Below are 19034 nucleotides of genomic sequence, written 5' to 3'. Positions count from 1 at the left end.
GCTCAGCCTTTAGATTGTGCGGAGCCTTCTGGTGCTCCGCTCTCTGAGCTTGCGACACGAAGTTGGGAGAGGATCCACCGGAGTCTGCAGAATTTCTGTTCTCCAGATATCATCCTTGGATGATATCCCCCTGCTGAAGAGCACCTCCACTGTCTGACACCCCCTTTGGGGTCTAACCACCTGCTGAAGAGCACCTCCACTGTCTGACCCCCCCTTTGGGGTCTAACCACCTGCATCTAACCACCTGCTGAAGAGCACCTCCACTGTCTGACACCCCCTTTGGGGTCTAACCACCTGCATCTAACCACCTGCTGAAGAGCACCTCCACTGTCTGACCCCCCCTTTGGGGTCTAACCACCTGCATCTAACCACCTGCTGAAGAGCACCTCCACTGTCTGACACCCCCTTTGGGGTCTAACCACCTGCATCTAACCACCTGCTGAAGAGCACCTCCACTGTCTGACCCCCCCTTTGGGGGTCTAACCACCTGCATCACCTGCATCGTTCTCCAGATGCCTTCCTTGAGGGTCTCATTGGACGGCGTCCGTAGAGGGGAGGGTACTGTTAGGATGATGTCATCATTCCTACTGTGATTAGGGCTGTCACGATTCCTCGAGTACCTCGAATAACTCGAATAATTAAAATGATCGAGGCCAAAATGATTCGCCTCGACACGGCATTTAGAGAGTAGAGACTGTTTCTCACGGACGCTTACTGGTGTGGCACAGCGCTCTTCCGGTGTATGGTGTAAACACGCGAGGACACATGATCGCAGACAGACCAGAGACGGACCCCGCAAAATGGAACGAGGCGGCGGAGAAAGCAGACAGGAGGAGCCGGGAAGGGAAGAACCAGGGCCGACAAAGCGACCGAAACTGTCTAAGTGTGGGACCATTTCACGCTGAAAAAGGACACAAACTCAGTGGTGTGCAAGACGATACTTGCATATCACAACAGTACCTCGTCAATGCTTCAGCACCTGAACCGTAAACATCCAGTCTACGCATCCACCAGCGCATCTACGTCGAGCGGAGCAAGGTAACGTTACTAACGTAACGTTAACTATACACAACGCTAATGTAAATGTATGCTAATGATTGCTACTTGATATTAAGACTAGTAGTAGTTGTGCTGCTGGCTTGCCACGTTGCCAATATGACTATTACTGCATTCACGCTGCATTTTTTTGATGTGGCTTGCCGTTTTCTGTGAGAAATGCAAAGCTCAACCTAAAGTTAACGTTAGCGGCTAATTTAACAGCGTTGTGTGTGTGTGTGTGTGTGTGTGATCACACTAGCCTGTTGGTGTGTGAGAGAGAAAGAGAGAGTGAGTGTGTGTGAGAGAGAAAGAGTGTGTGTGTGGAGAATGTACATTTACACACCCTAGACCGGTCGACTCTTCTCATGATGATTGCAAACAACTATTTAATTGGTGCATTTTAGGCTCCAATTATTACACCACCTGACCTGTTATCTTGCTATTCTGATAATTGTGTCAATAATAGGCAACAGGTCTAGGGTGTGTAAATGAGCATTCTCCAGTTTTGTTATGAGCTTACCTAATAAATATCAATATTAATTATTATTTCACCTCTTTTTCAGCGGATCACAGCGTACTATGGACAGCTTTGTAAGGACGGGTGAAAAAGATGAATGGTGCCACTGCCAGTTCTATGCAATTTAAAAATAAAAATGTTGTTTTTTCTAAGAAAGAAACTAATGTAGTTGTGAAGAGATTTATCTTATTTTTTGGTGTATATTTACGATAAGCCTTTGAAAACACAAAAAAGGGTTCTTATCCGATTACTCGATTAATCGATGGATTATTCGGTAGAATACTCGATTACTAAAATAATCGATAGTTGCAGCACTAACTGTGATGTCATCATTCCTACTGTGATGTCATAGTTCACTCACTGATGATGTCATGATTCATAAGTGTCTCAATCATGCCTTTCGGATGGTCTCGCTGGTGATGTCAAAACACAAGGTGATGTCATATTCGGGATCTATAAAGGTTCGGTTCTGCAGGTCCTCTGGAGTTGTTCATAAACGAATCTCGCGACAACACTCTGCAACCGTTCCCAACTTCGAACCTTGCAGACCTAGCTATCAAGTTCCACAACTTCCCTACTTCTCGAGACTTCAGTTACCAAGTTTGCCTTGGCCATCAACTATCCGCGAATAGATCCACATGTCTTCCCACACCAAGCCTGACAAGCTATACCAGGGTGAGGGTTAGCTGTAGTTACATTACAGTATACAGTATTGGCCCAATTCCACCGCAGGTAGTAGCGCGGTCCCGCTCCGCTCGACTCGATAAATGGTCTCATCCCATCGGTAAAAACCGGCCCAACCCGGTTTGATTTGGGGCTGAGTCGTGCTACTTTTCGTCCCTGCCTCGTCGGGGTTCTATTCTGCGAACCCGGGTTCATACGGTGACGTGAAAACATTGTAGACGACTGATTGATCAGGCAGAATTGTGTTTACTCTGTCTACTGACTGTCATATGCAATGCTGGCGGCATACCAGTTTAGTGGGCTTACCTTCTCTTCTGTTATGTATATTTCCATCAGTCTTTGTGTTGCTGCCTTCGCCTCCGGTGAAATAAAATCGTGGAGGGTGTTCAATTGTCTGAGAAAAAAGTCCGCTGCTCGCTCAGGGAGCTCTGTAGCTGAGTGGAGGCTGCAGCGCTCCGCTAGGCCGCAGCGGGTGTTTGGTGAAGCGCGGTCTTGCCTAGAGGCCGCGGGGTAGAGGCTTCACTCTGTTGCACCTGTCCCGTCCCCGCACAGCGCAGCGCATGCCTGTGAGTGATATCCATTCTCCTGGTCGATTGTCACATTCGCCCATGTACACTGTAGGTCATTTAGAGGCACCAGTATTTCATAAACAGTTTAAAAGTTCTGTGGATGGATTTAATTGTAATGTTATGTTATAGCCTACTTCGGCTATAAGCGAAGGACAGATATGCAGATATCGCTATGACGGGTGGGGGTGGGCGGGGGCAGATGAACGTCGGTCGAAACAGAACGTCCATCGAGTTGAAACAAGTAGAGCCGAGTGGTGACGGGCTGTGCAGGGCTGTAAAATGTGGTGGGAAAGAGCCATTTGTAAGCTATATCAGGGTTAAGGTTAGCTGTAGCTACATTACAGTATACAGTATGTAAGCTATATCAGGGTTAAGGTTAGCTGTAGCTACATTACAGTATACAGTATGTAAGCTATACCAGGGTTAGGGTTAGCTGTAGCTACATTACAGTATACAGTAGTATGCAAGCTATATCAGGGTTAAGGTTAGCTGTAGCTACATTACAGTATACAGTAGTATGTAAGCTATACCAGGGTTAAGGTTAGCTGTAGCTACATTACAGTATACAGTAGTATGTAAACTATACCAGTGTTAAGGTTAGCTGTAGCTACATACAGTAGTATGTAAGCTATACCAGGGTTAAGGTTAGCTGTAGCTACATTACAGTATACAGTAGTATGTAAGCTATACCAGTGTTAAGGTTAGCTGTAGCTACATTACAGTATACAGTAGTATGTAAGCTATACCAGGGTTAAGGTTAGCTGTAGCTACATTACAGTATACAGTAGTATGTAAGCTATACCAGGGTTAGGGTTAGCTGTAGCTACATTACAGTATACAGTATGTAAGCTATACCAGGGTTAAGGTTAGCTGTAGCTACATTATAGTATACAGTAGTATGCAAGCTATACCAGGGTTAGGGTTAGCTGTAGCTACATTACAGTGTGCAGTAGTATGTAAGCTATACCAGGGTTACGGTTAGCTGTAGCTACATTACAGTATACAGCAGTGGTTCTCAACTGGTGTAGCCTCAGGACCCACTATTTTCCTTGTGTTGAAGTCGCGACCCAAATTTCTGATTTTTTTTAAACCACTCGAATTAATTGCACAAAAAATAGCGCATTAATTTAATACACAATGCCTTCATGCACTGTTATAAACTTCAAATGAACAAAAAAGTGCAACAGAAGTGCAACTAGGGCTAAAAACCAATTGAAATAAGGCAGACTTGAATTACAGGCCTATATGTTTTTAAATTTAAACAAGTCAAACTGGTCATGCTCAGAAAGTCTTATTTGAACTGTATGAAATATGAAATAAAAGGCAGACTTATCTTGAATTACATGCCTATATGTTTTTAAACAAGTTAATAATAATAATAATAATAATAATAATAATAATAATAATAATAATAATAATAAAACAAGTTAACCTGGTCATGCTAATCCAGTTTGAATAGTCTGAATTTAACTAATATGAAATCAAAAGGAATCACAGGCAGGCTATATGCTTTTCAGTTAAACTGGTCATAACTTTTAATTAAACTGGGGCCATGCTAATCCAGTTTCAATCATCTGAATTGAACTAAAATTAAATATGAAATGAAAAGGCAGACTTCTCTTGAATTACAGGCAGTAATGTACCAGGGTTGAAGGTGCATAGCATAATCACCAGGCTGTGGTGCGGAGGGACAGGTTTGTTGACAGGTGACCCATGTAGTTGAAATACATGAAAGCATGCGTGTCTTAATGTTAATGTTGGGCCTATATGCTAAATACAATGCTTTGTTTCTCATCAGGAAAGTAGAGTGGTTTTGCCAAACGTGCAGTCAAAATGCAGTTGGGCACAGTTATTCATTTCAAAATAACATGCTGTAGTATAACAGTTTTTCTCATACCGGGTCCTGTCCTCAAGGCTGGTTGGTGCAGCTGGGGAAGGACACCATCATGCTGAAACATAAATACAGTGACAGCAAAGCAACGGGTCGAGACAGATCAGAACTTCAAGGCTGGGATGCTTCAATGTGGTGTTAAAGTCCGTCTGGCCTCGTGATGATAACAACATGGCCTTAAAATAAACTATGGACATCAGAATGACAAACTTAAGCTGGCTTGAATATTTTGATACACCAGGAGATCATATTTCCATCCATTGCCATCGAGACACGCTACAAGTCCTGTGGTCTTGTCAAAATGAAGTAGGTGGTGTTGTGGATTGTAAAAAGTCATTTTAAGGGTTCAATAGCCAAATAGCTGTTCACTCCGTCACTCAATCAATCAATTTAAGCAGTTAAATTGGCAGTTATTACATGTTCATACTATATTGTCTCCAGGTAGCACATCACAGCTCAAGATGGCTGTGATTGGCAGTCCTCCCCAAACAACTGTTTCAAGTCCCTCCAATCAGACACGTTTGCAGCAGTTTAGTTGACCTGCCCTCTCAAATGCCTTCACTCAGCAGCTCTACTGCATTTGAGCCGGGGTGCTGCTAGCGTTGTCAGCCAATCAGAGTCCAGTATTACGACTGTTTTGTGTATGACAACTGAGAAGCTATTTAATTTAATTCAAGAAACACTCATGAAAAACACATCATGAAACATTCCTATCTTGAGAGAAACAAATAATGTCCCAATTGGGTCATTTGTTTAAATGACCCAATTAAATACTAATTACATTTGAATCAGAATTAATCTGATTCTTGATTAATTGAAAGTGACAACAAGCTATTCAACCGCTGTCCACACGCTTCACAGTTCATTATGGTATCATTATGATTGGATTGTAGAGGGCGGGAATAACCATACTTCACTTTTTCGAGAGTAACGGTTTTCACAAGAGCACAGACATTTTGAATGGTCATCAGAGGGCCCGTTCATCAATACGACAGCACTGATCTTGTGTACACATACATGTAGTAAAACACAGGTTAGTAGGAGAAACGGACACAGACTGTTGGGCGATAGACATTGCTATACTGGAGTCCTGGTGGATAGACAGGCTATTAATAGACACCGCCCTGCTCTCCATCCCCCCCTCCTCTGGGTCCCCAACAGGCCAGAAGAAAAACTCCCCTTTCATCGCCTCGTTGCTCAGCTATAAATAGCCCCCTCCTGGGTGTCTGTGATATATGACTGTAGAAGCTGGAGAGACGTGTTCACACTATAGGGGAACAGGAAAAAGATGCAATGACCCGGAAGTGAACGTCACAAGGGATTTTTCATCTTTGGTCACCTGACTTTAAAACGCATGGTTTAATCTTTTTTCCCGGGCTTCCACCATAGAGACACTGCGTAACGCGTCATCATTCAGAAACCACGCCCAAGACGGGGGGAAAACAGAAACCCCCCCCTCCAATCCTGGCGTTCTCCTATGTCACGTGCATGGTTGCGTGTTGCACAAAAAGATCATATATACGGAAGATGAACACTCCAACTTACTTCTTGACAGCTAGATCCACATTTTTCTTCTCGCCAATTCTCAATGGCTTCCTTGTTTTGCTCGGGAGTACAAAAAAACTTTAACTGGCGATTTTTTACATTTGTTGTCTGCGCAGCCCACCACACAACAGCTTTTAGCTATGTTTAATTCAAGGAAAATGACGCTGGTGTGTGGAAATGAATGGAGCTTTTCCCCCGTGATGGGCGTGGCCTATTTCATGCAGTGTCTCTATGATCCAGTGTGTTTGTGTTTGTGCCCCCAATTTGTTCACTTAACTCATTGAGTGCCAGCCACTTTTGGAGAACGGACGCTCCCAGTGCCAGAGTTTCAGAGCGTTTTCAGTGATTTCTCGAGGCCCACAGAATGTAAACACCGAACACGCACAAAGAACGAGGAGAGTCTATTGTATCATCAGCAAAAGAAAGTTTATTGATACCATTTTCCGTTCTTTAGTTATGAGCCGGAGAAGATAGGTTGTTTTAAGCAAAAACAGGCGTTTCAAATTAGAAGCTGAGTTATTCAGCCTTTTGTGAAATTAAGCATTTCAAGCACATTCACTGAGTCTGAAGCTATTATTTTCTGATGTAGTGACGTGGTGTAGTTGTGTGGTGCCCTGCGTGCCCCACCCCCCTCTCCCCCCCTCAGCTGCAAACTCCTCCCCACACTAACACACAGCCTAACACGCACCCAGGTCTATTTTCGGAGTGCTCCGTTTTTGTGCGCCGGCTCCCAGCGCGACACGGAAAAGCCAAACCGGACTGCTGAGAATGGTTTGGCCCTTCGGCGTCGGGTGCTGCTTTTCTGGCGGCTAATCGTGTGGAGAAACTATGCAGACAGACAGACAGAGGCAGAGGGGCTCAGTTGTGGGCGCGGATTGACTGCTGTTCGCAGCCAACGTTAACTCCAGCCAGAGCAATCTATATGGCTCTGGCTGCAGCATGAGCGGTTTCTCTTTCATCACAGGGCTTTTTCCTGCTGTTTTCCTGACCTTTCTCTAATCTGGAGAGCACTGTCGCCACCTAATGGGTCTGTAAAATAGGTTATACACATTCAATAGCTCCCATATTTTTATAGGAGATGTAAGAGGCTTTGATCCACGTCCCACCGTCAAAAAACGCAATTGACGAACATACCCGTCCTTGGCACTCTACGTTAGTATTTGAATTGACGAACATACTCGTCCTTGGCACTCAATGAGTTAACTGGACGTAAAAGGTTTTCGCTGCCACATGTGGTCCCGCTTACATCAAAACCCAATTCAGGTCAGAAATGTGGACTGTTGTTTGCAGGGTAAACTCCCATGAAATAAAGACTTCCTACTAGCACTTCCAAAGCCCATTAGATGGAGAAAATGACTATGCTTTTAATGTGAGCAGATTATTGTCCCACTTAATTTACTATAGTGCCTTCTTGAATCCTGCAAAATATTCATTTGTGTCTATACTACTACTACTACTACTACTACATTGCTACTACTCCTCTCTAAATGCTACTACTAATAATGATTATAATGATGATAAATGCATCTCTTGGCACGGTTCACCTCTACTTGCTGCTTAGTTGTGACTCGATGTGTCCTGAGACTGGGAGTGATGGCCTGCTACAGTACCATGCCCGGCCCTAACAGAACACTGTGTTGCTACAGTACCATGCCCGGCCCTAACAGAACACTGTGTTGCTACAGTACCATGCCCGGCCCTAACAGAACACTGTGTTGCTACAGTACCATGCCCGGCCCTAACAGAACACTGTGTTGCAGATGGGTCGTGTGGATAAGAACTACCCGCTGGTGAACGGCCATTCTGGACCCGTCCTCGATATCGACTGGTGTCCTCACAATGACAACATCCTGGCCAGCTGCTCAGAGGACTCCACTGCTATGGTAACCACAGTGACATTCTGTGTGTGTGTGTGTGTGTGTGTGTGTGTGTGTGTGACTGTGCGTGCGTGTATGTGTGTGTGTGTGTGTGTGTGTGTGTGTGTGTGTGACTGCGTGCATGTATGTGTGTGTGTGTGTGTGTGTGTGAGGGAGGGAGAGACAGCGTGATTGTGTGTCAAGAGAAAAAGGTAGTTGTGCCTTTTGTCACTGAAGTTGCACCATTTTAGGGACTTGGTGTGTGTGTGTGGGTGTGTGTGTGTGTGTGTCTGTGTGTGTGTGTGTGTGTGTGTGTTTGTGTGTCGATCTGTCTGTCTGTCTGTCTGTCTGTCTGTCTGTCTGTCAGTCTGTCTGTCCATCCACCCACCTGTTGCAGCTCTTAGTGTGTTCATGCTCATCATATTCTATCCTTGACAGTGTAGCCAGGTTGTCTGGCTGCTGTTTGCGGCCAACCTCATCATGGTAACTTAGCTGCTAATCCTGCTGTTCTACTACACAACGCAGGTTACATAAGGACAGCAGTGTTTTTGTGCCAGGTTTGTGCCAGTTCTCTAGGTTTCCTCCTTCCTTTGCACCAGTGGAGGTTTTTCCAGTGAGGCATAGGAGGATGGTCATCCTCTATTTTCTAGAAGAGATGGGGGATTTTATATAATAATATACATTTTTTAAATAAAATATCAATCAAATGTGTTTTTTCTTAATAAAAATCATGCTATTCTTAAAATGCTTCAACAACAGTGACCCCTGTAGGCCAGTGATGGAGCGGCATGCAGACAGAGTCTGTGCCAGTCTGTCATGCCCAGTCATGCCCTCGGGGGGTAGAGGAGAAAAACATCCTCCCATAGGGCGTTTGATTCCCATGGTAATTTATCTCATGAAAAATATTATTGGTTGAAAACACATGCATTTGACAAGGAACAGTGAAATGATGTGTTTTTCAACCAATTAGATTTAGCTGGAGCATAACCCGCCCTCACCAATCAATACCAAACAATTAATTTATTCAACCTAATTGGTTGTTGATTGGATAGATTGCTAAGATTGACATTGTATCATCCACTGATGAATGAGTCTCTCAACGCTGAATCAAGTAGGAAGTGAAATCCACTTTGCTGTGATGACCCATGTGATGACCTGACAGGAATGATTTACGACATTTACTGACGACAGTAGCAGCATATTATATTTCCCCCTTATTTCTATTTACTTTTTATCAAGCAGTAAGTGTTCACAAGCCAGACAGTCGTTGCATTGGATTACGAGCCAAAACGAGTTTCGAGTTGCGGGCTGCGGTACGGTAACCTTGCTTGCAAGATGGATAACCTTGCGAGATCAAAAGAGATTCTCTCGACGTAATCCATCTTGTCATGCACAGGCAGTTAGGATGATTGGCCGAACCATGGCCGGCTCGACGAATCAGCGGCAGCCTCTCGCTTTCTGTGTGTAGTGGGTACATGGTCTTTGTAGTTCTTTTCACTCGTCAACATGGCTGCCGCCGCGGAAGTGACAGTCAGTCTGAATGAAATTGAATGTAACGTTCCCAATTCTACATGTATGTATTAAATTAAAAAAAAACGACCCTCAACATTTTGGAAGGCTAAGCCACACAACTAGTTCTTATAATCGGACATCATGCTTCGAAGGCAACTTTACGACGATGAGGACGGTGAGGACTCAATCATAGACTACCACGGAGATCTCTACAGGCACAGGCACCTTCCTCCGGTCGCAAACGTGACGTCAGAGGCATGGCGATCTGATTGGTTGAAGTTAACACGCACCAGTGTAGCTTGGAAAAAGTGCCTGCCTCCGTCAGCGGGTTGGATTACTGCATTGCCAGATGGACTGGTTTAGTGAAACTTAATGTGAAGCTAACCGTCCATCTGGCAGCGTCAGGTTAGCGGTACGGCGGGATACTGGGATATTTGCAACATCAGAAAACTGGGATATTTGCAACGTCTCGGCTGCACGCGGTGACACTACAGACAGCATGGATATGCAAGTAATGCCTACCCCACACTACAGGATAATTTGCAAGATTATGGTCAAGATTCCCCCCTCCCGATTTTCTCGGGGGTGCTCCCGATTTGATGCGCGTCGGGCAGATAATCTTCCCAAAAGATCCTGTAGTGTGTGGGGTTCAAAGATTCACAATCGGGAAGACTGCCTCTTCCCGATTGTGAATCGGGGATATCTAACATGTTAGATATTTACAACCCGACAGGCGATTGCATCTTGAGCAGAGAGCCAGTAGTAGCTGCGTTTCCATTACAGTTTTTCGCAAAATAATCTGGTCCGCCCGCAGCCCCGCACATAAACATAGAACGAGGAAATTGTCCTCGAGGTGAAATACCCGTGCGTCTTTGAACGGGACGGAAAACTAATGCTATACTGCAAAGCATGTAGCCTACACGGAAAAGTGAGTCAAATCAGCAGACGCCCCCTCCTCCACAAGGCACCTGTGCAGACGGTTTTCGCCTGGCCGTGCACAGTAGGCCTACACCCCGAATGGACGCGGCTGTCCGCGCAAATATTAGTTAAACAAATCCTTTCAGTGCAAATGCATTATAAAAACAAAAAATAAGATTTGTTTAGAAAACGAAATGACACAAATGTATTATTATTATTATTATTATTATTATTATTATTATTATCATTATTACTACTACTACACCCGGTGCGCACACTGAATAGGCATTTTAAAAGTTAACGTCGAGCCCTGCTTCCAAGGTGAATCTTCTGCATAATCTTCTAGTGTGTGGGGTTGCGTTTGAACAGACGCGATTGTGTGCGTGTCCCAAGATTGAAATGTTAAAAAATCGGCTCTCTCTGTCCTGTAGTGTGTGGGGTCTCAAGATTTTTATAATCTTCAAGGATTTGAAAATCCTGTAGTGTGGGGTAGGCATTAGTCAATTAATTTCAAGTTATCCGGGCCTTCTATTAAATTCGGCGTGGAAATGGTTCACCGAGCAGCGCTATTTTTTTCGTATTTATGTTTCATGCTGTCATTTTTCCTAATAAAAACCGCAACCTTAAATTCCCACATTTTTAAACTGAATTTGGCCGGTAAATCCATCGCTGACTGCGAGCTCGTTTGTAAAGCATGAGTGGTAATCTTTATACCATATGAAAGTAGAAGAAATAAGGAATCGATTGGGACCAAGCATGTCAACCTAGCATGTCGAGAAAGGGGGGTAAATAACGCTCCAAAGTTGATGAATTGGAATGTAACTAAACGAGTATGTTGATAGTGCAAGGGAAGGCACACTCTGGTTCCAGATGTAATAAAGTGTAATTCAACGCTATTTGACAACAGTTTCGGCCGTAGACTTTGTCAAGTCTCATACAAACACAGTGCAAGACAGCCATTATAAAGACAGGTGGGCTGATTGAATGGACAACACCTGTCCTGTGAAACGCACACCTGCGTGTGATTACAATGACATCATAGGATCAGTCATGCAGTAATAGGCTACATTAGACAGATTAATCAAAACATTGATGTCACAGGTAGGCTGTATATACCATAATATATCATGAATCTATGTGAATAAATAGATTTATATAAATAGTAGTCACAGCCTAATGCATAGAGATAAATCCTGAAACCTTCTCGCAACAGTTGTAGCCTAAGCCAGTGGTTTTCAAAGTGGGGTCCCCAGCAAAAAGGGGGGATAATCTATTTTCACTATAATTCCATGCCATCCAAAAATAACACAATCTAAACTAGTGTAGAAGTGAGTAACTAGGCTAATAATAACCATAACAGCACAAATAATTGACAAAAATCTCGAAATAAATATACAGTATTTACTCTGAAAAATGAAATAATGAGAAAAGGAACGATTATTGATGGTTAAAACTGAATAATGACATCACAACAGTCTAATTCTAATGCTAATTTAAAATGAGATATTCCTCTAAATCTGTCTTCAAACTGCAAAAGAGAAAAAAGAAACGCCCACATTTTTTTCAGCGGCGTCCTCCCCTATTTCCAAACTCATCAGCCGCCACTGCTTTACACTATTCCTGATTATTAGTGCACAAACTCAGCAAAGTTGTAGATATCAGCACTATTTTCTTCCCTAGAAAACAACCAATTAAAAAAAAAATATATATATATATATTATTATTATATATTTTTTTGGGGTGGGCCAGGGCAAGAAGTGGGTGGGCCTGTGCCTACCCAGGCCCACCCGTATAAACGCCCCTGCTGGCCTGATAGCTAGGGCCCACGTTTGGATGGGTTTAGCCTAGGCTAAGGGTTCCAGTTAAGTGTGATCTCTTCATGCTGGTATTTTGTCTTGAGACATTTTGTCTTGTTTAAAAAACCCAATTTAGAGTATTTTTCAGCTTTTTGTATTTTTCCTATGCAACTCGACATGTTAAAAAAGCCTGGTTTCTCCACAATAAAGCAACTGTGGGGAACTTGAAGCTCTGCCTCTGCCTCCACCTTCTTCGTCTCCTGCTCGCCATCCTCACAATCATATTAAACCAGACAGTGACATGGAGATTTACAATGGTGAGCATTTGTTTTTCTACCACTAGCCCCCACTAAATCCGCCCATGAATGTTAGTCTCTGCCAGGAAATAATTCCTCAGAAATGTGTTGCATTACAAAGTTTATTGTCACATACTGTAGATGTAAGATATATTCTCTGACTGCACTGCACTGCACTTAGCCCCATAACATGATGCCACTTCCTGTACTTACTGTACAGCAGTCGGCGCCACACAGCGTTAGAATCCTCAATAGGTGGGCAAGGCTGTTCAAAAAGCTCTCCTACCCGTATCCGACCTCCGATTGCAGATCCGAAGATATGATCGCCAGCCTAGTGAAGCCAGTAAGTTCGCTGGGGAGGTTAAATTATACTGCTGTGTGAAACAACCGTTTAGAAGCAGTCTTTGCACAGCCTGTGCCGTATTTAGGACAGGAGAAGCTTCCTAGTGCCGACAGGAACCTTGGGAGTTTGAGTATTTCATGACATGTTTTGCTTCCCAGGTGCGCTGGATTTGCGTTGATCACTGACAGCCACATGTGTTGTTTTTTAGATGTTCACCTGCACAATATGTAGGCAAATGTTTATGTTTGTTATATTATGTTTTAAATGAGTGCAAATAAATAAACTTGTAAACTTGTTGTTTGTTCGCCGCGTGCAAGCGGTGCACCATGATGGTGAGATCAAACACAACCTGCTGTAAATTCAGTGCAGGCTGTGAGAAGACCGCTTCTAAACGGTTGTTTCACGCACAACCGCATACTGCGTTACACTGCACAACGCATAACACTGTGCACTGTGGCAGACGGCGCACTGCACATCACATTACATGGCACATCACATTACATGGCATTTTTTTTTTTTACCTTTATTTAACCAGATAAGACATTTGAGATACAAGATCTCTTTTGCGAATGTGATCTGGCCAAGAAGGCAGCAGTTACAAGCCAGGTTACAATCAACATACTTACAGTACATATAAAGGAAACATAAAAACAGGGCTATAGAGCTGAAACATTTCAAAAAAGCAAGGACAACCAAATACATCATAAAATACCACATCCAAGGGTAATAAATAACACAGGATCAAGAACGTAAAAACATATGGCCTAAAAACAAATTTAACAGGTCAAAAAGGGCAAAATAAAATAGACATTACTGCAGGAGCAGCTTGCAGTAAGAACTTCAGATAGAGCATGTTTAAAACTGGACAGAGGAATGGAAGAGACAAGTTTTAAACGGGACTGCAGGTCGTTCCACAACCAGGGACCAAAGTAGGAGAGACTCTTTTTTCCAGATTCTGTTCGCATAATTGGCACTTTGAATTTCAACCAGCTATTTGATCTTAAGTTATGGGAGTTGTTTATCGCTACAAACGTAGAGCAGATGTATGAGGGTAGTCTGCCCAGGATGGCCTTGTATATGAACATGTACCAATGTCGCATTCTGCGCAGGGCAAGGGAGGACCATCCAACCAGGTCGTACAAGGTGCAGTGATGAGTCCTCCCACTGCATCAAACTGCACACCGTGCACACTGCACACTACATGACACTGCTTCAGTGTGCACTGCATTACACTGCACCAGAGCATGTGAGCGGAGCGGAGTGGTGATAATTACCGCTCTTCGCTCCCAGAGCGGCCCTTTCCACCCACTCAAGCGCTCAAGGCCGCTCCGCTCCAGACCGCTCCCCGCTCGATACAGATTTCACCCGCTCGCACTCACCGCTCCGCTCCGCTCAAAAGAATAAAAGAGATAAAAAGGCCAGGGTGTTTTCATTTGCGTTTAAACGCCTGGGCAATGGGCATTGCTCACTACAAATAACATGAGCTCAGCAGAGTCGGCTGCATGTTCTTTCTCTTCCTTCTCGTCTCGCAGCAGCTGGCAAGAAAATAGTGGGCGTGCACATGAAGTAAGCCAAGACATCACAGTGCATCACAGTAGAGGCTGTCACTCATCCAAATAACGTTAAATCTGCAAGAGAGATATATATATATATATAGCACCTGGATTACATACATGTTTCACATAGGGTTGTGTTTTGATTTCTATGTTTTATTTTGTCCAATATTGAAATGTTCTACAATTGCATGTTGTGCTAACATAAACATTATTTCTATCTACCACTTAGCCTATTTAGGCTGATATGGTTGCTATTTCTTGTCAATGTATTACCCTCAATGCATGCTGGGAGATTTCACATGTGGCTCAATTAGCCACGCACCGATGCATTCTGTTTCGAACATGTGATTGAAACTGGAGCGGGACTGAGCGGTACTGAGCGGGTGATCGGTGCCACTCCAACTTTCGCTCCGGTACTGCTCTGGTCCCCGCTCCCCGCTCAAGCCAAAATCCCCCCGCTCCGCTCCCCGCTCGCTCCAGGCTCCGCTCCGCTCACATGCTCTGCACTGCACACACAGCATTACACTGCACAGTGTGCACCGCAGCATCCTACGCTGCATTGCACTGCCTGCGCATGCAGTGCACACGGCTTTATACTACGCGGCACATATACGCGCAGTGGCAATGCGCACTGTGTGCTACACACTAAACTGGATTATTCACACAGAGATTTTGGGTGCCGGCCTAAGTTATACATACAATACTTCAGAGGAGGTTTTTCCAGTGAGGCATAGGAGGATGGTCCTCCTCTATTAGATTGGGGATTTTATATAAAAAAAATATAATTTTTTATTTTTATTTTTATATTTTTCATTTTTCATTTTTTTTTTATAATAAAATATCAATCAAATGTGTTTTTTCTTATGTGCAGACGTTCATTTTTTCATTCATTATATTCTTATATGCTTAAAATCTTCAACAACAGTGACCTGAACTGAACTGAACTGAGCTCCATGCAGAGAGTCACTCTGGCCCTGGTCCCAGCATGGGGGAGGGGATTAAAAAAACATTTGCCCTGTGGGCGTTTATTTATTTGGTAATTTATCTAATGAAAAAATAAGATTGGTTGAAACACACTAGACCCTTCTCACGGGGGCCATTTTGTGTCGAGAAGCCAGGGTAAACACAGGTGCAAGCAAAACACTAATGAGGGTTTCCAAATTCCAATCATGGAAGTTGGAAACCCTCATTAGTGTTTTGCTTGCACCTGTGTTTACCCTGGCTTCTCGACACAAAATGGCCCCCGTGAGAAGGGTCTATTGCAATTCACAGAGAACATGAGAGTGATGTGTTTTCCAACGAATCAGATTGAGCTGGAAGTTCGCACGCCCTTAGCCCGGCCGGTGAAACCAGGTGAAATCTAATTGGTTGTTGGTTGGATAGATTGCTGACATTGATTGACATTCTGTATTGTCCAATGCTGAATAGAATGTTGAATCCGCTCCATTGGAAATGCAGGAAATGAAGACCTGACAGGCTAATAGATAGATTTACAGACAGTAGCACCTATATTTTCCCCTTTCTCTTTTCCTATGTTTTATATTATCAAGCAGTAAGTTAGCTCACAAGGCAGACAGTCGTTGCATTGTATTACGCGGAGTTTAGAGAGGGCAGCGTGGTACACACAGAGGACAGAGGCTCAGAAGCAAACACTGGGATAATTTAACCTCATCGGCTGCACTCGCACCGGCTACAGACAGCAGGATATTCAAGTAAGTCAATTCAGTTCGAGTTATCCGGGTCTTCCACTAAATTCGGCGTCCACCAAGCAGTGCTACTTTTTCGTATTATATTGTTTTATGCTGAATAGCCCGCCATTTGGCGATCTTAAACTCGCACATTTTTTAACTGAATTTGGCAGCGCGGAACCAGCGTGGAACGAAACACGCAATTTGCAATTTGCATAGCAAATTGCAACGAAACATGCAATTTGCATGTTTCGTTATGAAACGAATCTTGTAGCCTATGTTGGACGTAGTGAAGTGTTTTTGATTGATTTGTTCATCCATCAAGCCTTTTACTGACAGACTAACTGTAGCCTAAATATCTTACTTTATTTTGAGGTGCATTACTGCTCAGCCAGAAATTATTCCCACTTCAACTCTCTTTCTCCTGGGTGCGCCTAACGTTAAAATGCACAATCCATCTTAATTTTGTCCTCAATCTGCATTGAAAATGTGTGAAAATTCACCTTCTTGCAACAGTTGTAGCCTAAGCTAGTGGTTTTCAAAGTTGGGTCCCCAGCAAAAAGGGGGGATTAATCTATGTTCACTATAATTCCATCCATAAGTAACACAATCACAGAATGTATGACTATTTTGGTCATGGGTTTCATATGTCTGTGATAAAACATCTAAAAGCAAAACTCTTATCAGATGGGGGACCCTGGAACAAAATCCTATCTATATGGGGGTGCGTGGTGTAATTTGTGTGATTGAATTAAACTGAAATTAAGTTTGATGTTGCCTGCTGTAACAGTGTGGATCTATAAAGCGGTCTGTAGCCTAATAATTTCTATTGATCTTGTTTCCTTGAAGGAGACTGGTGCTGCTATTGAGATTACATTAGGGTATAGGAGTGACATATTTGGGACCCGTTTCTGGCCTACCTTGATGAGGTTAGGGGCGGTGGGTGACTTGCTCAGCTGGTTTGTCTTGGCCCCTTGTATAACCCATATGCTTTTATAAGCATGTAAGCACCCTTATATGGGTGGTAGCACCATATTATAATTGTCAATCAATAGTAGGCTATGCTTTGCTTTGTTTTCCAGCTGTGTCTGAGCTTTTGTTTTGTTTGTATGTTGTTAAAATCTGTCTTCAAACTGCAAAAGAGAAGAAAAAAAAAGGCAGACATTTTTTTCAAGTGTACATCAAGTTTTAATCAAAACATTGATGTCACAGGTAGGCTGTATACCATAATATATCATGAATCTATGTGAATAAATAGATTTATATAAATAGTAATCACAGCCTAATGCATAGAGATAAATCCTGAAACCTTCTCGCAACAGTTCTAGCCTAAGCCAGTGGTTTTCAAAGTGGGGTCCCCAGCAAAAAGGGGGGATAATCTATTTTCACTATAATTCCATGCCATCCATAAGTAACACAATCTAAGATAGTGTAGAAGTGAGTAACTAGGCTAATTATAACCATAACAGCACAAATAATTGACAAAAATCTCGAAATAAATATACAGTATTTACTCTGAGAAATGAAATAATGAGAAAAGGAACAATTATTGATGGTTAAAACTGAATAATGACATCACAACAGTCTAATCCTAATGCTAATTTAAAATGAGATTTGGGCGTTTTGGGCAAAAACTCCTTGTGGGTGAGAGTATCAGCAGCAGAGCAGACGTCATATTTTCCCTGGGACCGCCTCAGGTGCCAGGTGCTGTTCCGTCGTGTAGTCCTCTCACTGGGTGCTAATGCAATGCTCCTCACTGGGTGGAAAGCTAAGAGGCTTGACAGCATGGGAAACATGGAAAATACACACACACACATGCGCGCGCGCGCACACGAGAAAAAAAAAACGCCCCAAAAAAAGGGGCGGCGACCTTAGGTCGCCGCGCTAGTGTCCTCCCCTATTTCCAAGCTCACCGGCCACCACTGCAATACTTGTTATAATGGAAGTTTGCACACCAGGGTGGAACGTCTCTGCGGCAGAAAAAAAACGCACGTATATTTCCACCTGCGAAAATATAAACTCAACTAATGAAATATTTTGCTTTCTATAATGTTGCATTTTCAAATGCTGTCACAGGCTGAAATCTATGTTGATAAATGTGTGGCTTTTGATCCCTGGTTAGGCCTTTACACATTTGAGGCGGAGACTTACTCAATACACGTTCAGTACACTGGACTAGGAAGGCTATAGATATGATGTACTACAGTTGGATAAAACAATAGCTGGTCTCACCTCAAACACTGCAATTTGTTGCTAAGGGACGAGGCATTGCAACATGTTAAAGCCTTTGCAGGCTTTTTAACCATTTTAATACCAGTATTTTAGTGCATTGTTTTCTATTAACACTAGAAAGGCCATGAGCTGGCGTTTTGAGGTTTTTAAATAACATTTCTGAACCACTGGAAATACTAGGTCTCATCCTTCCATGACTTTTTCAAAGATAGCACAGCACTATACAGTTCTGTCTTTCCATTGAATATCTAAACAGGAATATCAACAGCTAGCTACTCATTTCAGAAACACCTTTTTATGCAATGCATGCCAAGGAACCGCTTCAGAGAAATCCACTGAATGTTTTCAATGTGGGTCAGAAGAATATGGAGAGGAGGAATATGGAGAGGAAAGGAGACTGTAATGCACTTTATGGCACATTCCCAAAAGGATTTATTTTTACTGTTGGTGCAAAATTGAAACGCTAGAAAGCGAAAATGTTGCACTGGACCGTTGTGCAAACTGTTAACATGCGGAATATTCGTGCCCGAATGTACCGCATGTAAAAAGAATCCATCCCGCATTTTTGTGTCGCACCTGTGTGAAACAGCACA

At 43.2% G+C, this 19034-nt stretch overlaps 1 protein-coding gene across 1 annotated transcript in view; it reads left to right on the top strand.

Moving 5' to 3' along the window:
- coro6 (coronin 6) overlaps window positions 1–19034 on the top strand; it is a 69952-nt gene that overhangs the window by 30726 nt on the left and 20192 nt on the right. The window contains exon 3 of the mRNA XM_083648040.1: window positions 8005–8127. Within this exon, the coding sequence (XP_083504166.1) occupies window positions 8005–8127 (123 nt within the window). The remainder of the gene's footprint in view (window positions 1–8004; window positions 8128–19034) is intronic.

Source organism: Poromitra crassiceps (genome assembly GCF_964638095.1).
Source record: "Poromitra crassiceps genome assembly, chromosome: 1".
Taxonomy (NCBI): Eukaryota; Metazoa; Chordata; class Actinopteri; order Beryciformes; family Melamphaidae; genus Poromitra; species Poromitra crassiceps.
Note: the sequence above shows the minus strand (reverse complement) of the source record. Positions and strands in the feature narration are given on the sequence as shown.